Source organism: Carassius auratus, chromosome 11, assembly GCF_003368295.1.
Source record: "Carassius auratus strain Wakin chromosome 11, ASM336829v1, whole genome shotgun sequence".
Classification (NCBI taxonomy): domain Eukaryota; kingdom Metazoa; phylum Chordata; class Actinopteri; order Cypriniformes; family Cyprinidae; genus Carassius; species Carassius auratus.
The window spans coordinates 4,845,933-4,873,456 of NC_039253.1; the positions used below are offsets into that span (position 1 = coordinate 4,845,933).

The 27,524-nt window shown below is 37.2% G+C and overlaps 1 protein-coding gene across 3 annotated transcripts; it reads left to right on the forward strand.

The window, feature by feature from the left end:
• Positions 1–27,450, forward strand: LOC113110820 (probable cation-transporting ATPase 13A3). Of its 3 annotated transcripts, XM_026275022.1 has the most exons (33): positions 1–87; positions 5,592–5,679; positions 5,757–5,930; positions 6,967–7,143; positions 7,280–7,350; positions 7,436–7,519; positions 7,632–7,701; positions 7,819–7,953; positions 8,617–8,689; positions 8,917–9,048; positions 11,088–11,270; positions 12,641–12,798; positions 14,829–15,017; positions 15,222–15,283; positions 15,405–15,555; positions 15,669–15,785; positions 15,865–15,891; positions 15,986–16,139; positions 16,231–16,351; positions 16,509–16,633; positions 17,682–17,854; positions 18,084–18,212; positions 18,293–18,372; positions 18,517–18,559; positions 18,656–18,765; positions 19,121–19,217; positions 19,356–19,428; positions 19,625–19,790; positions 19,912–20,093; positions 20,468–20,556; positions 20,886–20,966; positions 22,237–22,329; positions 24,410–27,450. In XM_026275022.1, exons 2-33 carry the CDS (start codon positions 5,629–5,631, stop codon positions 24,608–24,610), a joined length of 3,771 nt encoding a protein of 1,256 aa, XP_026130807.1. In that variant the 5' UTR covers positions 1–87; positions 5,592–5,628; the 3' UTR covers positions 24,611–27,450. The 3 variants fall into 3 exon arrangements, with proteins under 3 accessions (XP_026130807.1, XP_026130809.1, XP_026130808.1); XM_026275024.1 differs by lacking the exon at positions 22,237–22,329; XM_026275023.1 differs by lacking the exon at positions 24,410–27,450 and having other exon boundaries at positions 22,237–23,223.
• The last annotated feature ends 74 nt before the right edge of the window (positions 27,451–27,524 follow it).

Below are 27,524 nucleotides of genomic sequence, written 5' to 3' on the forward strand. Positions count from 1 at the left end.
GAGTCCAGGTCTGTGGTGAAAGAGCGAGATAGAGACCTCTTTATAGGTGAAAGGATTGCCCAGGGCCACAGCGCCCAGAATCTGAAGGTAAGGAAATGTTGCGGTGTTCAAAAGCTGTGTGGTGAGACTTGTGTGGTTATGTAATCACTATTGTTTCAATTATATTACAGTTGTAATCCATATAAGTTGGTCAGTCAAAAGGTTAACTACTGAACGTACAGTAGAATAAGTTGATTTGACAAAGTCAATTTTAGGCTATTCACTATGAATAAGTTGAAACAGTTTGAAATATCAGGACTGATTACTGCCAGACCAGTTGAATCAAGAATTCACTTCAATAGAACCTGTCTGACAAAGTGACACATGCTTAAAGGGCAACACATCATTCCACGTTCTAAAGAAATTCAGGAACAAAAGAGAAACAAAATAGTTGATGTATCAGTCTGGAAAGGGTTATAAGATAAGCTTTGGGACTCCAGAGAACCATGGTCCGAGCAATCCTCCACAAATGGAGAAATCTTGGAACAGTGGTGAACTTCCCCAGGAGAAAGCAACAGATAAACATAGTGGTGGTAGTGTGGTGGTCTGGGGGCTGCAATTATGACTTGACGTAAATGATGTAACCATGAATTATGCACTCTATCAAAAAATCCTGAAGGAGAATTTTTGGCTGTCAGTTTATGACCTCAAGCTTAAGCACACCTAGGTTATGCAGCAGGACAATGATCCAAAACACACCACCAAGTCCACCTCTGAATGGCTCAAGAAAAAAAAATTAAGGTTTTGGAGTGGCCAATTCAAAGTCCAGACTTAAATCTGATTTAGATGCTGTGACATGACCTTAAACTGTCCATTCATGCAAGAAAACCCTCCAGTGTGGCTGAATTAAAACAATTCTGCAAAGAAGTGTGGGCCAAAAATCCTCCATAGCGACGTGAAAGACTCATTGCCAGTTATGGAAAATGCTTGATTGTAGTTGTTGCTGCAAAGGGTGGCAAAAACACCACTGTACATCTAAAAAAGTCAGTCAACATCCAATGACTAGAACCAAGTCCACGTTGAACACCTTTTTTTTTATCCTGTATGCTCACAGTACAGAAGAAAATATCTGTTGCTACTCACATTTTATCAGGACTTTAATGTTGCATCCCTAAAAACAAATATTGCTTAACATATTTGATCATTTGCTCTCCAGATCGGTCGGTGACCTGTCTGCGGACCTGTCTGCGGCTCTTGTGGATATTATTTGGTTTTAAAGAGATAATTCATCCCAAAATAATTCTGTCAGTAATTTTCACACTCACATCATTCAAAACCCATGAGAATTTTGTTCATCTTCAGAACAAAAATTTTAATATTTTTGTTGAAATCCGAGAGCTTTCTGACTTAGCATAGACTGCAAGGGAACTGCCACGGTGAAGGCCCAGAAAGGTAGTAAGGACATTGTTTCAATAGTCCATGTGACATCAGTGGCTGAGCCGTAATGTTAATATGAAGCTACAAAAATATTATTTTTGCTCAAAGATGTCATATGGTAGTTCCATTGCTGTCTATGGAGGGTCAGAAAGCTCTTGGATTTCATCAGAAATATCTTAATTTGTGTTCCTGAAAATAAACGAAATTCTTACATGTTTGGAGTGATATGAAGGTGATTAATTAATGACAGAATTTCATTTAGATGAACTAACCCTTGAAGATGATCGTTTTGCTGTCAGTTGAACCTGGGTTGGCTACCAAAAGAAAAGTGTCTTCTATATGACTGCTTGCATACTTACATGACACATGGGTTGGGAAAATAGGCCTGTCAGGTTTATGACTGCAGTCATTTCCTTGCATTCATCGTATAGTCTGCTCAAGAGGAAGTTAAAAAAGTGCAGCATATTGCACTTGCGATTTGCGTATAAATTGTAGCCAAGAGCAGAATGTGGTCATATAGCAGCTGCTCCAGAAAGGGAAAATGGTAGGAAGGGTCGGTCCTGAATTGGGTTTCCCCTCTCTGTGGTGTGTTGTAAGGGTGTGGGGGGCTGATAAGATCAGGGCCTGTAGCAGAGGGCAGGGAACAGTGAGCAGGTCATGACCACTGACACCCGACTGCCTAACACACACTTTCCCTGTTTTCTGCCATGCTGCCCCCCTGCTGCCCTATTGTTGAGGTTTTGTTGTTTGGAGCTCCATTTCAAAACCTAGTGAGCGGCCTTCTAGGGAAGCATGCTAGCCATCATGCAAACCTTTTAAGAACTGATTTGGAATGCTCTCAGTTGGCACCCACTCCACATTTCTCCTGTATATGTAGCCTAATTACTCCATCCCTTTTGCATTGTGCGCAATGCTTAAGTTGCCTTAAAGTGCTGTCTATGTAGGGAGTCATGTATTTCAGTACCTTTGGCCTTATCAGAAGACTGGATAAACTTTTCTGATGAGCATGTAATGTCAGGGTGTTTTAGGGTGCTTTCACACTAGCAATTTTGCTGCACGCAATTTTGCTGGGTTCTATTGACGTCAGATTTCAGTTCGTTTGGATTATGCGAACGCTGTCTTCCGCGAACTGTACCCGAGTCCGCTTAAAAACAGTAGTCTGGGGTACAGTTCATGTGAAATCTGGTAGGTTCGCTGCTGATGTGAATGCAATTGTACCAAATCGCGAAAGTGAACCGCTATTAATAACATATTATTTGATGAGTGTGTTTCACTTCCTTTCCAGACAAGCGTTACTGACGCACTGCAGACTGAGAGCTGTATATCTCATTTCTGTTCACCTTCAGTTAGAGGATTTGCAGTACATTCGTAATACAGATGCAAGTTCCGTTATGTATCGAAGCTTTGTAAACAAAATGAACGGTTCAAAAACATAAATACAAAAAAAGTGCAGAGGGTAATGTTATTCTTTGGCCACCTTCTCCCGCGCCTTCATTACTAAGCAATGGGGTAAACGGCTGCTGGATTGATGACGCAAGTGAACCGTGGTTCGGACCCATATAAAATAATATGAATGCAGTCCAGTGGGGACAGGGGGAGGGGGGAGCAATCGAACTCTGGTTCGGACCAGGCAAGCGAACCAAGTGGAAAGCACCCTTATAGTGTCTGAATGCTCACTCTCTTCAGGGCAAGCTGTTTGGTTGGCTCAAAGCCTGACCAATAGGAGAGCAGAGCATGCAGACGTAGATTGGCTAATACTAGTGAAGAAGAGCTTCTGCTTACATTCTGATTTGTGAAGGGGAGTATTTATGGAAAACATGTAAGCAGATGACTTTTAAATGAGAAAAACAAACAAACAAAAAAACTTTTTTTTTCTTTTCTTTTTTTTAGTTTTTTAAGTCTTTATGGCATTTCTGATGTACATTTTCAAATTCTTTTTTATGAATCAGACAAAGAAATGTCTAGATCATACTTCACCCAAAATTTTATTCTGAATTGAAAGTAGTTTTGAATCAATTGTTCAAAATCTGAAAAATTTTAATTAATTAATTAAAATGCATAAATAAAAATGTATATATATATATATATATATATATATATATATATATATATATATATATATATATATATATAAAAAAAAAAATATATATATATATATATATATATATATATATATATATATTTAATTAATTAAAATGCATAAATAAAAATGTATATATATATGTATATATAGTTTGTTTTTCTGCAGTGGTTAAAAGTTTGACAGTCAGGATTTGGTGATTAAATTCTGACTATTTTAATAAATAAAGCACAGTTTAATTCCTTATTTGTAAGTTACTTTGGTTAAAAGTGTCTGCTAAATGACAAAATGTAAATTAAGTGCAGCCCCTCCTAAATGACTACTGTATTAAGTCATAAAATTATACAAATTATTGTATTTAGTGTATTCTTAAATACACAAAAGCCCTCACCTATGGCCAAGACTTTGTTCAGCTGGTGAGTTGTAGTGAAAATGATGGATTGTGCTTGTTCGTCTAATAATTATAATGAGAGCTGGATAGAGCCTTTTGAATGATTGATCCCAATGTTTTTCTATGATCTCTTTTCTTTGCAGAAAGCTTTGGTTACGCTCACAAACACACAGCTCGCTGTACATTCCTGCACTTGCCCAGTCATGAATTATTTAACCATTAATCTCACTCATCTTCAATGTTTGCATCCAAAGTCCAAAATTAACACTTAGTCAGCACCAGATGAAAATAAAAGGGACTTTGGTGAGAAAATAAACTTGCCAGTTGGATGGTAACTTTAATTAAAGTTGAATTTGAATTGTTTGAATGATAGTTTGACCCTTATGATGTAAGTGATGGGAGCAGTTCAGTTTCAGAGTATGCTGGAAACATCGTAACTCAGATATCTTTTAACTGTATTCTAGATAAATGTTCTAGGATTTAGGGGTTTTGAGATATACCATTATACATTAAGTCATCATTGAAATGAAGAGGTCCTGTTCTAGAGACAGCCATGCATGCCCATGCCATGACACCACCTCCACCAAGTTTTACAGATGAGGTTGAATACTTAGAAATAATTTGCATTTCCCTTTTTTCTAAAAATTTTTGCTTTCCAGTCCTTTCTATTTTTGATGCTGATCAGCAGTTTGCATCTTGCTGTAGCTTCTGTAATCCTGTGTCAAATTCTCCTGCGGACTGTAGATTGACGGAGGATCACCCCAGCTTTCTGGAGGTTGTTGGTGATTTTACAGACATGACAGTCATTTTCACAGCTTTTATAATTTGTCTGTCATCAACTACTGTGTTTTCCATCGTTGGTTGCTGATGTCGCCGATGGTTTCCAAAATCTTTATTTCTCCATGCCCTTTGTTTTTCCTTTAGTTCTTATTGACTTCCTCTTTTCTCACAGCATCCAACTTGCTTGCTTTTCTTTCAGAGTCGGCTTCCTCGTCTTCATCCTGGTTTGTGTGTGTCATCACTGAATGCAAGACTTAGAATGCAGAAGCAATGGTTATAACTGATACGACACATTCCCTGCTTTTAATATCTGAAGAATTAATGCAACACGAAACAGCTGAACATTTAAAAAGACCTGTGAGGCATCTGTTCCAATACTTCATATAGGGAGATGAAGCTCTAAAAGTGCTGTTCTTATTAGCTGTTAAAACATCTTTGTGTTGAATCACCCAATAATAAAATGTGACATTCTGTAGTTTTGCCTCATATTCATCTTTTAATCATATTTACAGATTTCTTGACTCCACAGCAAACAGAAAAATTTTGTCTTTACTGTTCCAATACTTATGGGTAGAAATAAATGTTTAGCCTCTGTGTAAATAAATAGATCTCTGCATTTTATTATTTTTTTTTAAATTGTGTGTTTGATTGTCTCACTAGTTTGCCAGCTGTTGTCTGGCTCATTTGTGTCTGAGAACACTCTCAGCGTGGCTTTCAGCTGTAGTGCTCAGGATAGTGACTCACAGGAAGTTCTTCTCCGAGTGTTTGTGTTTATGTGTGCACATGATTATGTGTCATCTCAGGTCAGCTGGTTGTCAATACAGTCCAATGGTATAACAGCTGTTATTGGGCCTCACACAATCATTACTGTAACACACACACACACACACACTCTTAGCGTGTGATCTCTGTGTGTGTGCGCAGGAGAGCAGCAGTTATCCAGGCAGGACTAAAGATCAGGATGGAGAAGGAAGATCTGAAGATTGTCAACAAGGGTTTAGAGGATGAAATGGTATTTTTCTCCCTCTGTTTTTTGCCTTTTTTCTCTCTCTCTTGTAAGGCACATGAGCTGATTTTCTTTCTGTCCAGGAGCTGAGCGGGTATCGGCTGTGCCGATGGAAGCTGGTTCTGGTGGGTTTGGGTGGTCTCTGTACAGGAGGTTTTCTCTTCCTGCTGCTCTATTGGATGCCTGAATGGTGTGTGAAGGCCACCTGCACACGGACCACCGTCAGAGACGCAGACGTCGCCCTCTTACGAAGCACTGTATGTATTAAACCTCAAGAAGACTTTTTGGGCTCTCTTACACCTCATATTAACAGTATCTGGATATGCTTAGATATTTTGGATTGGTTGATAATTAATATTCAGATATTGTCTATATACTTACAATTGGTAGGTTATAACATTTTGTGCTATTAGGTATAATTATTGTACACTATATAAATAGTGTTGGAAAGGTTACTTTGGAAATGTAATACAGTTCATTACAGATTTCAAGATTACAAAATTTGTCTACTTTTTGATTACTTTTCTAAATTTCTAATGAACATTTGTAATCATTTTGAAACAGACTTCAGCACTTCTTTTACCTTGATCATTCTCAAACCATGAGATTTAGGTATGATACTTTGATTTTGAAATCAAATCTTTGCATTGCTATGTCAGGAAACACAGACATCTACCAGTGCCTTGGAAAAACCGTTAATCTTAAAATTCCATTACATGTTACTAGTTACTCCTCCGAACTGCATATATACTATTTTGTATATTGAGCACTCTATACATTTTTATTCCGTTTTATAAATATGATTAAATTTTAAAATATTAGTTAAAAAAAAAAGACAGGAATTTCCCTAAACAATGAATAAACAAACTGAATGCACAAATGAATTATCATGTATAGTAAAACTAAACAAAACTTGTTTTCATGTTAATACAAGTATTAAATGCACCTTCGCTGAATTTTCTTACCTTTTGCTTTGTCAGTGCACATCTTTTGCCTGATTTCATATAGGAGAGTTTAATAACAATATTTGGTATTTCAAATGCTTCACCTTCATATTCTTTAGGATTTTAGTATCAAGACTTAACAGACTTTTAAGAATTACATAATACTCCAGATGTCCGGTTGTTCAGTGGTAGATAACCCTCAACTCTGAGGCAGATCATGTGTGAATGGCTGCCAGTCATAATTATAGCTCAGTGGTGTGTTGTAAATCTGTTTGTGTTGTAGCATGAATGCTAAGAATTCTTTAATGTTGGTGTGTAACGTATAATCTGTTTCTGTGTTTGTCCATAGGATGAGTTCAAACGCTGGTTTCGAGCCAGGATTCGGATAATGCTGGCCCCTGGGAAAGACCCTTATGACAACCAGGCCTCTCAAACCGCCTCCCCTCAGGCCAGTGACCACACCCACAACCCCTCTGACTCCGCCCCTGGGAAAATCACCAGGAATCCAGAGGACCAGCATGTGCCGGTATCAACTGCCTCAAATCCATCCTTCCCATATAGTTCAATTCTGCATTTCCACAAATTCTGGTATTTGCAAACCATATAGTTAAGCTTTATCGGTGAGTGGGTAAATATCTTTTTCTTTCTCTTTTGTGTTACAGACACGTTATTTTACCCTACACAGCACTAAATACTTTTGGAACGACTCCATCCAGAACTTTGAAGTATTGACGTAAGGATATACCCATTTACAGTCTGAATCTGATGTTTTGTGTAAATTCTGCTCTGTGGGTCCCTAAAACTTCACTGTTTTACAGAGGCCTGGAAGATATGAGCATGACCTGCTCATCCGTTCACTCAAAGCACAGCGCCGGGCTCAACAAAAACCAGCAGGAGTACAGGTGAAACTTTTGAGTTTGTTGTGTTTATCTGACGCTGTATCTGGAATTGAATGTTGATTGCTGGACTCAACAATAAAGGTGACTTTTTTTCCTTCTCTTTTTTTTTTTTTAGGAGATTTTTTTTCGGACTCAATGAAATAGACGTGAAAGTGCCTTCTCTTTTCAAGCTGCTAATTAAAGAGGTATGAGTGAAATGTGAAACGGACCCCGGCTGGAGAACGGCGTGACACAGCACTGCTGACTCTGCTGTGGTGAATATGTCTTCTCAGGAACTCTCTATCGTTCTCTCTCCTCCTCAGGTCCTCAATCCTTTCTACATCTTCCAGCTCTTCAGTGTTATCCTGTGGTGTAGTGATGAATACTATTACTACGCAATGGCCATAATTTTCATGTCCGTCATATCAATAGCTACCTCTCTCTATACTATTAGAAAGGTAAGCCAGTAAAACCATTTAAAACATAAAAACATTACATTTACGTACTGCTGTATTTTGAGTGGAATGGTATAGTTAGTAATATAGGGCATTAGGAACTTTTTACTTTTTAAATTTGTATAGAATTTTTACAGTTTGGAATGATTGACTGGTTTGTGAGATGCTGACCAATACAGACAAGTCAATGAGCGCGTTTACGTGCACGTTCTTAAGCCAAAAACAGACATGGTCATGTAAACAATAATAATAATCTAATAATTATAAAATGTTGTAATAAAAACTTAAGTCAAATAAATAAATAATCAGTCATTTTCTAAGCAAAAGTTAATACATTTTAATAACATTTTCTAGTTTTAGAATAACAAACACTGATGAATCATGCATAATAAAAGACATTTACTGTAACATTATAACACTAATATGGCTATTATGATTCTCTGTTATTTCTACAAAAAGATCAGTATAATGTTGTATTTTAGAGTTATCAAACATAGGGCCGTATCCAAGGTTGTTGATGATAAATTTCTGATTGCATAACTGCGGTAACTGTAATCAGTTAATGTGTGTATTTTTATATTCCTATTTGATTATCTGTGCTGCCTGGTCAGGAAAATTTTTATTTGTGCTTCACATGGACTTTTTTTGTTTTGTTTTGTTTTACAGCAATATGTAATGCTACACGACATGGTGGCAGCACACAGTACTGTTCGAGTTACAGTCTACAGGGGCGAAAATGGTACGGCTCAGAGTGGGGAATATGATTTTGCAGTAGATCTTAGTATATGTAATGACGGCGCCGCTGCAGGTCTGGATTGCCTGCATCAGTGAGCCTGGCGCAGTTCCTAAAGTCACAATGAGTCAGCACTCCTGTGCAGGGAAACATGGGTAATAAGTGATCTGCTGAGACAGACTGGTTTTATTTCACCTCTCTCTCTCTCTCTGTCTTCTGTTTTGGCTGTACAGAAACCGAGGAAGCCCTGTCCACAGACTTGGTCCCTGGCGATGTCATCGTCATCCCCAGCAACGGGACCATCATGCCCTGTGATGCAGTGCTCGTCTGTGGAACCTGCATTGTTAATGAGAGCATGCTTACAGGTGATCGGCTGCATCCAGATGCGATGTCATAAAAGTTGATTAGAGAGGGTCGATTTGGGGGAAAATCATATATTCCTATTGATTTCTCAGAAATAGTCCAAATATATGAAACTTATTCACTTTATTATTCATAGCAGAAGTAAGCCGTTTTCTGTGCATGTGTGAGACTTCCGGTTCATTAGCCGCTTTGGGGGAATAACGAGAAGAATGAAGTGCAGTAAACAGTAATCCTGTTTTCATAATAATTTAGAAATATTTTTCATAAATTATATGTAAAAAAACCCCCACCTAGTTCGCAGTATCAAGTAGCAAAATGAATTGTTTTGTACAGCCAAAAATAGCTGGAAGCGGATGACACTGGTAGCCAGACACTATAATAAATTTATAAATGGCTGTGCCCACTATTACGGGAAAAATAAGGTCGATATTTATTTATTTCTAGACAACAAACTACATGTGATTCAACTTCTAAAAAACCCACATCATTAGGCACATATCCAAAACCTCCAAAAAAAACATAGTTTCCCACCTCAGGCATTAAAGACCCTTCATTATTTTTTCAGCTTTAGACACCTTTTTTATCAACACCTTAAACTGACAAAATGGGATTGATTCAAAAAGGATTTTACACAGAAATTGTTATAAAACAAACATGTACCTACTGCTCATGTGTCCCTGATAACTAGGGGTTGCACTGACTAGTCGACTTTAATCTGTCATGACTCTTTAAGCTTGACGTCGACTTGTTGCTGGTCCTATAGGGGGCGCAACAGGATAAGAAATCTTTGAAGGACTTCCACATTCTTGCTCCGTTTCCAAACAGTTAAAATGACAAATACATACTTACTCTGAAAGCAATCCACAATACGTGTGATTATATTACTGGATGCTTGAAATTGAACGGGAGAACGCACATTTTAAAGAGCTTATTGTAGAGGTATGTTAATCGACATTCTAATCTAATGGGTTGCTGGACTTTAACGCACACACATAACATTTTGCTACAGACAGTGGCTCGTACGTCACGTCCTGATCTCTCACACACAAACATTTAAGCTCACAAATGTATTGTCAGCACTGTTCTGTAATTTCTCAATAAAATAGCTTAGGAAATGAAACGTTCAAGCATATATTTCTTAATAACTAAATCGCACCGCTTCACTACTAGTAGAGAGATGCTGCCAGGTAGAATTAATTCACACACTCAATCTCTCTCACGAATACATTCATATAAATGTAATCTTTACTGTGCTACTTTATCTGTGTCTGATTTAGAACAAACTAACATCTGTGAGAGATATAACAACCCAAAGACAAAAGAGCTGATAAAAATGAGCTATTATAGGAACAATAGCCTGGTTATGTTTGACAGTACCCTCCCTGACTATAACACACCTCAAAAATATGAATAAAAAGTATGATACTACTAAACATTTTCTGCACCACTATTAAAGAGATCTGAATGATGTAATTTTTTGTGAAAAGTGTCACATATGAGTGGAGTCTAAATTATTATGGCGGTAGAATGGTTAGTGTAATGGGGTTGAATTCAGACTGAGGGACATAACTTTAAAGTCTGTGGTTTTTTTTACAGGAAAGGAACACAAATAAATGCTTACATTGTTGCCAAAAATCACAGACACTTTGCACACTTTGTTAATCATTTTCAAAGTACAAACTCAGTGAAGTGCCTCGGGACATGACAAAATGCTTGGTTTAAGATAGATGTAAGACATTATTTCATGCTAAATATATTATCATGCAATACTTATTTTTATTCATTATAAAGGGCATCCCTAAGTTTTGTGAAAAAGTTATAACAATTCAATATGGCAAACCACCACTTACACTTAACCACCACTTGTGGTGCTACAAATTTCATGTTTATGTTGTGCTTTGTCATTATTAATGGCATATTATTGTCTGTTCTTTTTTTTCTTTTTTTTGGTTGGCTTGAGCATATTGCTATTGTGAATAAAATAAAGATATGTATGTCTCACAAATGTTTTGTATACTCTTCTCTCATTTCATATATTCAGGTGAGAGTGTTCCAGTTACAAAGACTGACCTTCCAAACCCTCAACGGGACAAGAAGGGTGGGGATGGAGACGCCATTTACAGCACAGAGGAACACAAGAGACACACACTCTTCTGTGGCACAAACGTCATACAGACCCGCTACTACACGGGAGAAATGGTCAAAGCTGTGGTGGTCCGGACAGGTTAGATGCCAGGACTACATTTTAAGCAAAATTTTACATACTTTGTCTGACACCTTTTTGTCACTGAAGTTGTCTTTTGATGTATGCAGGGCTTAAAGCTCTACTGCACCAGGCTTGATTTCCGGCGTGAAAAAAAAAATCGTACATTACAAAAAATAAATGCAAATCTTGTGGATTGATATCACTTTCGAGTCCATGAGGTCGCCTACCAATGGTATGAAAGGAGTAGCTTTCACTCTCAACCAAACTAACATTACTAGCCAATCAGAATGTTTTGCTCTTATAAAACACGAGATGCGCATAATAGTATCCAGTTGCAGAGTCGCAACCCTGATGAATGGAGAAGCGCAACAAAAAGCTGCAAGACGCGATGTTCAAAGATGTCAGTCTAGTGTATATTTACATAGCAAAAGCTTATTATAAAGCAGTGGAGCTTTGTAAACAGCTCAGAGTAATTATGTCATCTTCATAAGAACGATATGATTGCCAGAACATATTTACCGGGATTTTTGATAAGGTCCTGTAGACACATGATCTGTTAATGCTAACTTAACCAGTTTTACCAGCACTGTATGTGTGAAAGGGGCTAGGCTCTTCCTCTGTATATACTGTGAATTTGAATTGCTTAACGTCATCTGGAAAAACAGTGTACATTATCTCACTAGATTTGTAATGTAAATCATTTATAAACCATCGCGATTTCTAAATAAACGTTTCTGCCTGTGGCCAAATATTAAAATGTAATGATTTAAACATTGTTTAATCACGCTTTAAAGTGAAACGTCAACAGCCCATTGGAGCAATCTGCAGGTATTTGTTTTAATACATAATGTACTAAGGTTGGTTATGTTCATATTATGTATAGGCATATTACATTATGCATTTTAACAGTGTTGTTCATTTCAGTCGTAATTTTTCTTGGTTTTATTTGAGCCAACTATTATTGCCTCATCGTTAGTTTATATATAAATAGTCATACTAAAAGCTGGTTTTCACTTAGGTCTGTTTGTGTTACAAAAAAAAATCTGATTACTCAGTTGTCAAAATAATCATTAGTTACAGCCCTAGATTAGTTAAAATATTTCTAAATTACAAATTGTTTTACTTTTTGTAATTAAAAGACAAATATTTTGTAAATTTTGAAAATTTTGTAAAAATAGTTTTCAAATATTGTCAAGTTCTAGTGGACCAAGTATCTGCATTTTGTCTCATTTCGTGTGCTAAGTGTATGGTCACACCCCTAGTGTCGATAAGCAGTGATGTAGCTCATAATTTTCCAAGGGTATGATACAGTTTTCATTCTCCAGGTCAATCATATATTCATGAAAAAGAACATATATAATGTATATGTTTGTGTTTTTCTTTTCTAGGTTTTAGCACTGCTAAAGGGCAGCTGATCAGCTCTATCCTGTACCCAAAACCCACAGATTTTAAGCTGTACCGGGATGCCTACCTGTTCCTGCTGTGTTTGGTGGCCATTGCCAGCATCGTCTTTTTCTATTCTTTGGTCATGAAAATCATAAATCAGGTTATTTATTTTTTTTTACTGTCTTTAAAGAAATGGCAACATTTTTGTGACATCAATCCTGCTTGCATGTACAGGTGCATCTAAAAAAATTTGAATAACGTAAAAACCTTTTTTTTTTTTTTTTTTTTTTACTTATTTCAAAAACTTTCATACATTCTAGATTTGATGAATAGAGCTTACAGCTCACGAAAGACAAAAATCCAGTATCTCAAAATATGAGAATATATCCTTAATCAATAATAAAAAAAAGGATTTGCAAAACAGAAAAGCTGAAGTTCTTTGAATTACGGAATGTTAATTTATGTACTCAATACTCCAGCATCAGTGTGATGTAGCATGGAAGCGACTTTGTATTTGACATGCTTTGATACAGCACTCTGTGAACAGCCACCCCTTTCAATAATGACCCTTTGTGACTTACCCTTTTTGTGGAGGGTGTCAATGATCGTCTTCTGGACCACTGCCAAGTCAGCAGTCTTCCCCATTATTGTGGTCTCAAAGAACAAGAGATACCTGGAATTTATACTGTAGGGATGGTCATTTAATGGCACTCAAATGTAAATATTCTAATATTTTGAGATACTGGATGTTTGACTGTCATGTGCTGTGAGCTCTAATCATCAAAAAATTAAAAAACGTTTTGAATTTTTTCATTTCACTTCTAATAAATCTAGAATTTATGAAAGTTTCACTTTTTGAAATAAGTTACAAAAAATGACTTTTTCACAATATTCAATTTTTTTCATGCAAAATGTTATTTTAGCGAAATAAAAAGTTCCAAAGTTTTTCATCCCCTTGATTCTTAATACGGTGTTGTTACCTGAATGAACCACAGCGGTGTTCTTTTTTTTTTTTTTTTTAGATAGTGTTGTTTTTTTTCAGGTTTTTTTTAATTTATATTCTTTTGATTTCTGCCAAACGATGTTGATATTTGAAAGCATCAAAACAAACACACACATACCTCCCCCCATCGCCTGAAAAGACCTCACCTCTATTTTGAAATCCCCGCCCCACACGTATGTATGCAACCATGGCAACCATGATCGCAGGAAACAAGTAAAGATGACACTCAAGCATATTCAAACAAAAGCCAGTGTTACTCGCCTATCAAGAAGTAAAAACAACTCAACCTTGGCATCCGATTCAGGCCTCTCCATGAGTTCTCTCCACCAGTGGAAGGCTGCTCCGATATTTAAGATTCCATGTACGATGTCTTGTTTTCATTGGTCAGTCGTTGAAGCCTATTTCTGATTGGTTGTTGCCATTTTGACAGCGTTTATGCCAAGAGCAAAGAGAAAGAAATTGAAGAGAAGAGTACCGAGGAACCTGAGCGAGCCCAGAGAAAATTCTTACAAGAGCAACATGTATCTGAGAGTGTGCGCCGAGTTCCAGCATGCGAGCAGAGAGATTGACGCTCGCGCATTATATTAATGTACTTTCGCGCTACAATTATGCGCTCTCGACATTTGACAGGGAAATAACGGCATAATGATTCCCTCATTTTTCCTCAGTGTGAAAAGATGGATCTCAAAATCAGACAGTCATTGTTGGAAAGAGTTCAAATTCACAAAAATGCTGCAAAACCAAAATCATTTTTGGAACCTGAAGGATTTTTCTGAAGAACAGCAGGCAGTTTAACTGTTCAAGACAAACAAGGGACTCACTAAACCAAACAATAAAAAAAAAAAAAAAAACACACAGCTATGGTTCATTCAGATAACAGCACAGTATTAAGAATCAAGTGGATGTTAACTTTTGTACAGGGTTGTTTTTATAAATTAAAACTATTATTTTCTCTTCTGGACTATGTACTATAAAATTTTTTATGTGACATATCTTATTCAGGTCAGTACTAAATAAATAGTAGCATGCATTTTGTATAATCCCTCTTATTTTGGTAAAATAATTAACATAGGATGTAGCTTTGAGCAGAATATGAAGTTGTTCAATTGTACTTGTTCAATAAATTAACCGAGTAAAAGTATAGTGTGGAAAATGTGCCCTTCACTGGTATGGTGTGTATCATGCAGGAACCAGTAAAGGAAATCATAGTCAAGTCTCTGGACATCATTACTATCACAGTGCCCCCTGCACTGCCGGCAGCCATGACAGCGGGCATCGTCTATGCTCAGCGGCGCCTCAAGAAAGTGGGGATATTCTCCATCAGCCCACAAAGAATCAACATCTGTGGGCAGCTGAACCTGGTGTGCTTTGACAAGGTAAATAAATGGGACACTGAAGTCCTTTTCTTTTAGTGAAACCTGAATTAACCAGAATGTCTTTTAAAAACAACTTTCAGCTATTTTTTCATAAAACTAGGGTAAATTGTGGTGACATTTAAGAACCTCATTTTCTAATATTATGCAGTATACATTTTTTGTTAATACATAATTAAATTATTTATTATTACTGCATCATTTCAGACGGGCACCCTCACAGAAGATGGCTTGGACATGTGGGGAATTCAACGAGCAGAAGATGGCAGGTATGTTCATAACTATATAAAAGAAAGATTCAATAGATTAAAAGAACATTCTCAGTTGTTTTTTAATTATCACTGCAGGCATTTCATTGTCTTTTCTGACCAAAGAATCTCTCTTCCCTAGATTCCAGCATTCAGAAGAAAAAGCAGATGATAAGAGCTTAGTAACAACCAAGTTTGTGTCCTGCATGGCCACCTGTCACTCCCTCACCAAGATTGAGGGTCAGCTCTCTGGAGATCCACTAGACCTCAAGATGTTCGAGGCCATAGGCTGGGTCAGTGTCTGCTGTGACAGAAGGACCGTTCTAATCTTCTCTTTCAAGTTTTGGAACAAGTTGTACTTGTTTTTATTTATTTTGGTGTCGCTCTCTCTATCTGTGGTCTTCAGACTTTGGTGGAAGCTACAGAAGAGGAGACGGCTCACCATGACCGCATTGAACTCACTTACGTAAAACCACCCAGTCAGCTTCTGCCGCCTTCAGTCACATCACCTGAACAGGACCTGGTGAGCATTTCTCTGCTTATTACAATCCAGATTATTTGTTTTTAAAACATTGTTCTGATATCTTGCTGTTTCTTTGCAGGAACTCTCTGAACTCTATGAGCTCTCGGTATGTACAATGGCTATTGTTTGTATTTCATTTATGTATTTTATGGATATATATGGGTGTTTACATACTATCTGTTGTTTTTTTTATGCTGCAGGCGTCATATATGATTGGTATCGTGCGGCAGTTCTCCTTCTCCTCTGCTCTGCAGAGAATGAGCGTGGTTGTCCGACAGATCGGAGAGAGACGGATGGACGCCTATCTGAAAGGAGCTCCAGAGGTCGTGGCAAGCCTGTGTAAGAAAGAAACAGGTTAGTCCAAAAATCCATCGGTTATTAATATCTTTTTTGAGTTTCAAAATAGTGTTGGATTGAAGTATTTTTTCCTCACAATGCACAACAGTACCAGAAGATTTTGCAGAGGTTCTGGAGGACTACACCAAACAGGGCTTCCGGGTCATCGCGCTGGCACACAGACGGCTGGAATCCAAACTTACATTTCATAAAGTGCAGAACATTAACCGGTAAAGATGTAGCTTTTTTTTATTTATTTTTTTTTACTGGCACTTCTATTAAATATTAAGGTCTTATACAAAATCATTTACAACGTTATGCTTGAACTTTTACCATGTTGTGCTCTGGATTAATGTCTAACTATATTTGATCTCTCTTCCTCTACAGGGATCAAATTGAGAAAAATATGGATTTTCTGGGTTTGATCATCATGCAGAACAAGCTGAAAACGGAAACTCCAGGTGTGCTGGAAGATCTACGACGTGCCAACATACGTACCGTTATGGTCACAGGTACAGAAAACATAACTTCTTTGGTCTATATGTCCTACTGGTGATTATTTATTTTTTTTAGGCCTGAATTCATGCCAGTTCAGAAAACCTGTTAGTTTAAAGTGCCCCTGTTATGGATAATTAAAGGTTCATATTTTGGTTTCGGGAGTCCCCAACGAGTTGACATGCATACAAGGGCAACACTTCCATTGTCTCATAATATTCATTTAGTTACCTTATTTGGTCAACGACTCCCATATGATTCACTCAACAATTAATTTTTCCAAACCCCTCCTTTGCATTTCTTTAATCTGCAATTTTCATTTCATCATGCCTGATAAAGCAGCGTTTGTGAGCACAGTGCTGCATTGAGTAAAACGGCACCTTAGGGGCAAAGAATGAATTTGCATTTTCATGTAGAGCAACTGAAAAGACCAACATATGGGTGGGCAATATGCTAATGTTTCACGTTGACGGTCAATGCAGGATGGTTTTATTCACATAGAGCTGTTACACACTGCATGAAAGGTAATTTTCAGAAATCCATAATAGGGGTACTTTTTATATAGTTCCTGAATATTCTTTCCAAATGGTCAATTTGAATTTTTGAACATGGCTATTCACATATATTTTATGTGAAGTTATACAGGACCATTAAAAGATTTTATGTTTTTGAAGGAAAGTTTCTGAATATGAAAAGAGCTGAATACGCCCATGTTGTTTGAAAATGGAAGGGAGTTTAGGGTGACCAGCCGCAGGCAGACAGCAGTCTGGGAGCTTTGTAGTTTAAATCATTGGGTATTCCTGGAATCTGGTCTAATAAGGTTCTCAGCTCTCCAGATTACCAGCCAGGCGCTCCAAAGTTTAGACGAGGCTGAATGCAGCATTGTGAATGTAAGCAGATTGAGTTTGTACATGATCTACTCCCCTACAATCATGAGGAGCATTGGGTCATTGCCAGACACCAGCCATCATCTCTGTCCACTGACTAATTAAAAAGTGCCTATGTACCAGTATATTGAATTTTTTTTTTCTTGTTTTTTAAATCTTTTCTTCATCTCTTGTGTAGGTGACAACATGCTGACGGCCATCTCCGTGGCACGAGACTGCGGCATGATTCAGCCACAAGACCGAGTCATTATTGCAGATGCTCTGCCCCCTAAAGACGGCCAGGCTGCTAAGATCACCTGGCACTACGCCGACAAACCCAGCAAACTCTCGAACAAGCCCACCAAACTAGAGGTCAGTGTGCCATCTGCTGGCCAGACCCAGTTTCTGCGGCTTTATGGGAATTAATGTTCTAGGTTAAAACTGTTTGAGATCAGTCACCACTATTTGTGGCATCATTGACACAGTTTTCAGATACCTAGCAAAATAACTGTTGCAGTACGATACATCCAATGGAAGTACAAGTGCAATAAATCTCAAGAAGCATTATCTTGAGCATCTCTGTACTTGTGTTCTTTGGCAGGAGATGGAGATTATTATGGAAGACGGGAATTCTGTGGATGAGATGAAACCTCAGGAACAGTATCACTTTGCCATGAGCGGCAAATCATTTGCTGTGATTACTGAACATTTCCAGGACCTGCTCCAGAAGGTACAAAAAATGTTTTAAGATGTGTATACCCATTGGTTATATTATATATGGTATTTATTGTGTTCTGGTTGTTGGTGTAGCTGGTGCTTCATGGAACCGTGTTTGCAAGGATGGCCCCCGACCAGAAGACTCAGCTTGTTGAGACATTAGAAAGTGTAGAGTGAGTATTAAACACACACACTCCATGAGAGCTCCATTCACAGGTCTATTTGGAGTAGTAATCATTGGTGTATACTTGGGGTTTTACAAAGTATTACCCAGAAGTTAACCATTGCTAAACCTTTTGTCCCTCTCTCTTCTGCAGCTATTTTGTTGGAATGTGTGGAGATGGAGCGAACGACTGTGGGGTGAGAGACCTTCAATTTTATTTTCAAGGTTTATTTGTGTCTCTTACGATTCTGAAAGTGTCATGTGTGGCTGATGTCTGTCTGTTTTGTCCTCAGGCACTGAAGAGAGCTCATGCTGGGATCTCTCTATCAGAGCTGGAGGCTTCAGTGGCTTCTCCATTTACCTCCACGACTCCCAGCATCACCTGCGTGCCCAATCTGATCAGGTGTCCTAACCGCACCACAGCAGAGCTCCGTTTCAGCCCCATCAAGAAAAATCATGCTTTCAGACTAAATTCATTGCAATACAGTAACTCAAAACATTTCAAGACATTTCCAACAAATGCATAAAAAAAAAATGTTGACATCAGAAACCCAAAAACATGTGACATCCTGCATTAACATGTTAATAATTCCATTGGCAAAGGCAACTCAATATATAAATTTATAATAAATTCTGCTCCACATTAACTTATTTATAAACTAAAGCATTAAAGGCCCTTTTTGTCTGCCAAAATAAAAGTAAGACGAATGTTCTCTTCACTAAACGTCCTGTCTCTCACACATGTTGTTTCTCCACAGGGAGGGCAGAGCGGCTCTCATCACTTCCTTCTGTGTGTTTAAGTTCATGGCTCTGTACAGTATTATTCAATGCTTCAGTGTCGCCCTTCTCTACTCCGTAAGTTCCCCTGTCATTCACTGAACTACTTCTTATAGTTAATTATTATACATCTTTCTGTGCTTGCGAGTGACAGAAGCTCATTAGGTCATGCTGAGATTTCTTCTGCAGCTCTGATTGGTTAATAATGCATTTCAGATTGGCAGCAACCTGGGCGACTTCCAGTTTCTCTTCATCGATATGGCTATCATTCTTTTAATTGTCTTCACTAGTGAGTATGATCTGTAATGTCTAAATTGATCTTAATGGCTGCAAACGATATCTTGAGAACGATATGCAATAAAATAAAATAAATACTCTGATTGCATTTTGTCAGAAAGCATCTAGATTGAACACTAAGACATTGAGCTCATGAAAACTGATGTATATAATTGATGTATATGTAATTTTTTTTCATTTGCTCCCAGTGAGTTTGAATTCTGCATGGAAGGAGCTTGTCGCCCGGAGACCTCCCTCCGGTCTCGTCTCAGGTCCTCTCCTCTTCTCAGTTCTGACCCAGATTTTAATTTGCCTGGGTTTCCAGATCATGGCCTTCCTCTTGATCCAAGAATTGGACTGGTACTCAGAACCAGAGTGAGTACAGTGCATCAGTGAAACTTAAACAGTTTCATATTGTTTTCATTCTTAACCTGAATTGTATAAAAAAAAAAGGTATAATGTTGCATCAGCTCTTCTTTTTTTCTTGAATTCACAGTTTCTACAACTGCTCTGCTCCGCATCACATGGATAACGCCACTGAAGAAGAAGAAGAGGCTGAAGACACAATCATGAGCGATGTGAACACCACTCTCTTCTTCGTCTCCTCTTTTCAGTACCTCATTGTTGCCATTGTTTTCTCCAAAGGAAAACCCTTCCGGCAGCCCAGCTACAAGAACTGTAAGGATGAACCTTTTTCAACCTGATGCATTCACAGTGCAATGTTTTAAAATCCCTCACAATTTTTATATTGTATTTGATGCATTTGGAATTCTAAAGAAATGTTAGAGAACATTAGAAACATTTCCCATTGAACGCTATATCTCTGCATCCTGATATTTTTGTGCAATTAATTTAGGTATTTATTTAGATTTTTAATAATGTTTAGTTTTTTTTTTTATGAGTTAAAATGTAAGTGATGTCATTGTAATATATGCATATTGAAATAAAAATGTTCTTGTCTGACATGGTCTTGAAAACAGAGGAAACTCAAACCTGCTTTCACTAACTCGTTTTTCTGGTTGACTGTTTTCTTTTCTCTCTTCTTCTTTCAGGGCCATTTGTACTCTCTGCTTTAATTCTCATCGGTTTCCTGTTTTTCATCTTGTTTGTCCCAATCTCTGGAATTTATGAATTTTTAGAGGTATGAAACAATAATATCTGGCCTATGCTTCGATTAATTATCACTCAGACCCTTATAAAACCTAGCCTGTTCAGAGATAAGTGTCTAATGTTGAAGATGAGAAGAACAACATTTGAAATAGAAATCTTACAATATAAGATTACAATATTACAATACTATATATATTTATATATATATATATATATATATATATATTATTCTCTTATCACTTTTGATCAGTCTAATGCATTGTAGTTGAAAGTATTAATTTCTTTGAAAAACATCTTACTGACCTTTGAATGCTAGTCTATGTTTTAAGATGTTCATCACATCATCTACCTTCTCCTCAGATTGTATGTGTTCCTTTGAGCTGGCGTGTGTATGTGGTGCTCATCGTGCTGGGGAACACCCTGGTGTCTGTCTTCATCGAGGTAAGAGGGAACATCAGGCTATTACATCTGCCACCTTATTTGTTATGGATATTCACATATGAAAATAAACTGGGCATTTTGTTTAAATCAATGTCAAAGAATTAAATCACTATGTAGTTGAATTGTTAGCTCATATATATTTGTGAAAGTACAGTACTATATTATGGATGATACTTTTTCTTATAGGATGTGACTGTCAGATGTAGTGGACCCTTCAGCCAGGGTCATAACACACCGCTCTTGCTGTAACCCAATTAAAACTCTCAAGTGTATTCGATGGAGATATACAGAAAGACACACAAATAGGGTTGGGAATCAAAAAGCTGGTGCTTATTCAAAGCCAGTTCCGTTATTATATATATCTTTTATTATTTAACTGTAACTATGTGATATATATATAAACCAGTTATTTGTCGTAATTACTGAATTAATAGCTGAACATCTGGTTTTTGTTGTAATAAGTAGCTTTTTTTTAAATAATTATATTATTTGTAATTCATTTGGTTAACTATTCAACATTGCCTATAAATAAGTTCACTCAAATATAAATGTAAATCAATTCAAAATATGTATGTGGTATGACAATATTACAATCAGTAGCTAACAGCACTAGAAGAATCGTTAATGAAAAATAAGAAGGCAGAATTTGTAATGATTCCCATCCCTGTACAGAAGTTAATTCCACTCTGCTGAGGCTGATCCACAGGATAATGAAGCAGCATTTATACTGGACCCTGTACAGCCAGGCCATGTTTTGTATAGCATGTCTGATTCCATCAGCAGCTCCTTCTACCTCTGAACCCCAAAGAAAGAGTCAAATTATTCTTGTCTTCTTTGTGCAAAAGCTTCTCACCCTGATTAAGAAATGCCAGCAATCTTCGTAGTTGCATAGTGGCTGTCGCTTCGCCTTTTAGATCCCGATGTCTTCCTGGTGCTAAGTACAGGTCACGCCGTTCTCTCTCACCTGTCGATCAGTAGAACCCTAGACTACAACAGCCAGTCGGTGGGATCCCTGTGGTCTCGCTGTACGTTCATTGCCAATGAACTGATGACGTTTAATGCAGAATAACGTAATTCTCTTGCCTCCACTGTTTTCCTTAAACTAACACCCAATGCAAAAAAAAAAAAAAAAACGCTGCCCTTTCAAGAAATGTATTTAGTTTTGTCTTGACAAGGAAAAAGCAGAAACAAATGATGACCATGAATCTTTTGATAGCAATGTGATCCGTAGCTTTCTTCATTCTTTCCGCCCCACTGCGATATTCTTTAGACTGTCGTGCTTGACGTCATCTTATGGAAGCATGTGTTCAGCAGAGACAAGCAGGGCAGCTATGGCGTCTCCCCTGCAGGCCCGACACCACAGGTTGGGAAAAATCTGACACTTCTGTTCACCGTTGCCTTTTCACTTCCTGGTGTCCACTTCCACCCTTTTCCCCCTTTGCTTCCTCCTCTTCTCTCTCCCTCTCTCTCACGCAGCACCCTGTCTAAACGTTTGGCCTTGCATGCGCCAACATGATTTCTCTGAAAGCTCTCTAGTGCCCCCTGTTGGGACTCTTGTTTTGTCATGCTCTGGGGACTTACGATTCCCCCACTTCCCCCTCATTTTCCTCTAATGCTGCTTCTGTAGTGGCATCTACTGCATACATGTGTAAGCTCTGCGTCTGGTTAAACTGCAGTGACGATGCAGGTATGTGCCAAACAGAGCAATGTTTAATGTCTAACTCGGTGAATCGCAAAGCGTGCACTAATGTTCTAATACATTGTGTTTTGTGTGTTGATTTAAGCATCTGGTTTGATTAAAGGAACTTTCCGGGTTGTTTGCAACTTAATGTCTATGTGAAGAAGTTTCTGATTTTGTGAAGGAACTATTGGTATTGTGTAACTAATGTAGCGTTTGCAGTACTATGTAACTAGTCTTCTAAGAAAAGGCACATTTCTGGTGTTATGTTCGAAAGCTTTTTTTTTGTTTTTGTTTATATTAATATCTTTTTATTTCCGCATTTTTTGCATTTGAAACTTCCATTCGTTGTCACCAGGAATCCATTACATGTATTTAAAACATTACTAGAACTGTTGTTTAAAATGATAATAATATTTCAGAATATTACTATTTTTAAAGGTTTTTTATTTTTATTTTTTTAAGTCAAATAAATGCACCCTTGGTAAGACTTAAAAAAACAACAACAAAAAACGTATCAATCCCTAACTTTTGAATGTAAAGTTGTCATAGACATTAATGGCTAAATAACTCAGATTTTTCCTTTAAATGAATGTTCGGGGTTCAAAACGAGTCTGGTCTGCTGATTTTCACAGGCAGTCATTTTTACTTGCTCGAATCATCTTTTTAAAGTCTGATTACTTTTCTAGTTGGATAAACTTCTGGCTGTATCTGAAAAAAGCACATGTTAAATGTGTTTAAAAAAAAAAAAATACTGTATACTTTTCATAATTTAAATTTAATCTAAATTTTTTATTTTCAGTTCTTCATTTTAATTGAAGTTTAAGTGGTTCTGTGTTGTGCTATTGTCACTTTTTTTATTTAACAGTTTAATAAAATGATTTTTAGTAGTTTCAGTTTTAATTAATAATAACACCATGGATATAGAGAAAGTTATAAAATAATAATCAAGCTATTATAGACCTTAAATTGTACTTAACCTGGAATATTCCTTTAAAGGGACGTTTTGGGTTTAAAGTGAGCTTTATTGACAGTATCTGTGGCCTGCCTTTAATTACCACTAAAAATCATTTTGACTAGAATGTAAAAATAAGCAAAAATTGTTTACAGTAATGCAATTGCAATGGAAGTCCGTGCAGCTGGGCCTCCAGATGGGTTCACAAAATGAAATGCATTGTTCGTCACTTTGTTGAAGCACTCGCATTAATCCTTTAATAATAAAATATGCCAAGAGGTGAATTAACTTGTGTTCATATTTTACTACATTAGCTTGAAGAATAGTTTTGACACACAAGTACTATTTTAATGTCTTGTGTTTCCAATTTTATAATTGAATGTATTTTTAATATTTATCCTGCTGCAGTGGCCTCATATGGCCCATTACTTTATACACAACTTTTGCTTGTTTTAAAAACTCAGAATAATTTTCTGTGGTAACTCTCAGCATGCTATGGATTTGAACCCGGAACATTCTTTTTTAATGGCATTTGAGCTTCAAAAGTAACTAAAGCAAACATTTTGGTATTAATTTTAATAATCATAAAGAGTTGTTACCCTTGCATGTACTCCGAGGCATGACATACTGTATGGACAGACCAAAGACTTTGTTTCTGCATATGAAAATGAATATCTCCTCTTATTTTGTTCTAGCTTAGTGTTTCCATCACAGGTTTGGATTGTGTCCTTTGAAGGAAATGATAAAACAGACTTCTTGTTATCTCCTCTCCACTTCCCCCCTGGCTGGTGTGTGTGTGTGTGTCTATAGGTAGGAATAGACATGTTTGGAACGAAATGGCTCTCCTGGCTCTGCTGCCGGCAGAAAAAAGTGCCCAAGGCTCGGTACATGCACCTGGCCCAAGAGCTGAGCGTGGACCCTGACTGGCCTCCCAAACCTAAGAGCACTACTGAAGCCAAACCCTCCTCTGATGCGGATGACTGCTCCTACCAGATCGAGGCCGTTTCCTAGCGTTTCAACCGACACACTCATTACCGCAGGTCTAAACCACCTTTAAACAAATGAATTGATTTTGTTAAAAGAGATAGGAAAGACACCAAAAAACCTGCAAATGAGAGTTTGTATTAGCACCTCAAAGATATCTTTAGGTGATTCAACGTCTCTCTTCTTTGATTTTTCTTTTTTTTTTTTTCTGCTCAAGATTATAATTTTTTTAGTGGGCTGGGCTCGCAGGCTGGGAACTGTGGAAGCCCCGCCCACACGGGAATTCGGTTCGTCACCGCTATCCCCTTAAGACATCAAGTAGACCGCAAAATGATTGAACTCTACCAAATGTGGCTCTTTGCGTCACCTTCTCCATGATTTCATGGACCTGGTGGCTCTCTTACGGATATCAGCTCTTCACTGGATTTTAAGCGATGTCCTGTTATGTAGTCGGTAGCGCATCATCTCCACAGGCTGCGCGGCAGAGGCTGCATGCGAACGCTTTGAAACCATCGCTGCATGCAGAACAATCCAAACTTTAGTGGCTCACAGAATCCACAATCCAGCTTCATTACCAGCCAGCTCTATTTAGATCTATAGAATTACACATGCTCTTTACTTTTCATATCTCTTCCCATGGAAGAATCGGGGCAGGGAGAGGAAGTGAGGAAGGCTAAACATTGTGAAAGTCATTTGTGTTTTGTTCACCTCTCCCAACGCAGTGTCCAGTGATAGGGTTTGATTTGGTCCATCCTGAAACTTATTACCAATTTTTGTTGAAAACTGTGTCAGAGGTCCTGGTTTATTCAGCATCATCATATTTGCAATGAGGCATTTCTAAGAGTTGCATTGGGAATCGGCTGGAAGGGGCTCATGGCGCATTGATTGTTCACATAGAAATTTAGGGCACATTCATTAGGAAAATGTACAAATGATAGAGCTTTAAACTGGAGTCTTTGTTTGAAATAGGGGACTATCTGAAAATTGTATTTTCTCATTTTTCAATCCAAATCAAATCATGCTCCCAATGAAATCACTCAAAATTGGCCAGATGACAGTATTACTTGTGCATGACTTTTTAACGGTTTTGCTGCTAATCTATGAAAAAAGCAACTTTTCAAAAAAATCTGAAGGTTCGAAATGTTGCAGATGATCCCTTTCATTCTTTCAAATATGTTTTACTTGCATAATGTATGCAGTGCAGTTCAACTATCCCTAACTTTTGCAGGCTTGTCTCAGTGTATGTTTTTTGGTTTATTTGTTTGCTTTTTGAAGGAAATAATGTTTTATATATATATATATATATATATATATATATATACATGCATACATACACACATACATACACACATACACACACACACACACACACACACACACACACACATATATATATCTGACAGTTTGTATTGTTGCATGTGGAGTTTTGGTCAGTCACTTAGGTTGGTGTCTTTTTTATTTTATTTTTTGTTTTGCATTTTACACAATTTCAAATGGAAAATGATTAATAGTAACATTTCACTATTAAAAAATACATTGCATGTCTATTGGGCTTCTCTTCATTTAATTAATAACATGTGAGGTAATACAATTAGTAAACATATTAAAGATATGTTTTACACAAACCTTAAAATGTCCATACAGTACATCCTACAATCTGATCAAAGGTTTTCTTCCATGTTTGCATTTATTTATTGTTTGGATTTCAAATTGATGTTGATTTATTTTACTGTACGGGCCAGTTTAATCTGACAAAGGGCTGAATCTGTCTCTGTATTTAATGCTCCATTTCTGCAATACTTTGGTACTGTTTGTTTTATGAAATGGTATTGATCATCTTAAATGATTGCAGTGTGTTCTTTTCATCTGTGTTTGTCCGATTATTGTATTCCTATGCTTGTTTCTTTCATAAATGTGTGTTTGCTGTGCATTCCTTGAACGAGGCAACAAAAAAATCACCTTGCTTTTTATTGACCTGGGTGAGACGATCAGTTACATGATGTATCAGTTTTGTGAGCTATCTCCTCAAAATATCTGCTCGCACCATCTACTGACCCCGGATGATAAACAAACACAACAATCTTTGTCTTTTTTAAAAAACCTGTATGTCCTTAACTAATGTGAACGTAATACTGAATGATTTTGGGATTGGAGAATGTTAAATTATTTTCTTTTTTAATTATTGTTCTTGTTGATGCTAAGTTTATTTCATTTTTTTATTTAAATAGTTTTGCTTTGCTTTCTGAACTGTGTGGTGTGGCAATCAGTTTCTCTTCCTCTAGGAGGCAGTAGGTTGCTTGAGAACATCATTTAATCCGGTCACAATAACAGACCTGCACCTTATGCGCATTTCTTTTGTTTCTGTTCACTTTTCCACCTTCAATACGCACTGAAATATGTTATGTCGTTCGTTATGGTCCATAGCAATCATTTATGTTTCATTTGTTTTTTGCAATGTCCATGTCATCTGTATATCATATCTGCAGTTCACACAGAAATAAGTGTGTTTGATTACTGGAGGTCATTCAATACACAATGTTACTCCTTGCTTTCATTTTGTACCGTATGTCATGCTCATTTCCATTTTCTGCTTCTTTTAAAGCTGGAGTGGTGAATTTCCTCAGGGAAATGTGTGTGTTTGTAATGATGAATGCTAAATGCTAAATAAATACGTCTGGAAAAGTCATGCGAGTCAGATTCTTGGAGATGTTCAGTAAATTCTAAATCCCACCACGTTTTATTTTTGTAGCGATGTGAATGTCATAGCACTTTTTTATACACATGTAATTTATTTTTAAAAATTGTAAGTTGTCCTGCTTTTCTCCCTTATTAAATGCTCTGTAATAAATGTCACAAACAGAAGTTTATTTTTGTGTATTGTTTCATTTTCTTTTTCTCAAAAAAAAAAAAAAAAAAATAGCTGACACTAATCTTTTGACTC

What these genes read in the sequence shown, in the direction of transcription:
- LOC113110820 (XM_026275022.1), top strand. Translation starts at nt 5,629, where the DNA reads ATGGAGAAGGAAGATCTGAAGATTGTCAACAAGGGTTTAGAGGATGAA. An exon ending in CAGAGGACCAGCATGTGCCG is followed by an intron (nt 7,144 to 7,279) that starts GTATCAACTGCC and finishes TTTGTGTTACAG; the next exon opens with ACACGTTATTTTACCCTACA. An exon ending in ACCTGGTGTGCTTTGACAAG is followed by an intron (nt 15,018 to 15,221) that starts GTAAATAAATGG and finishes GCATCATTTCAG; the next exon opens with ACGGGCACCCTCACAGAAGA.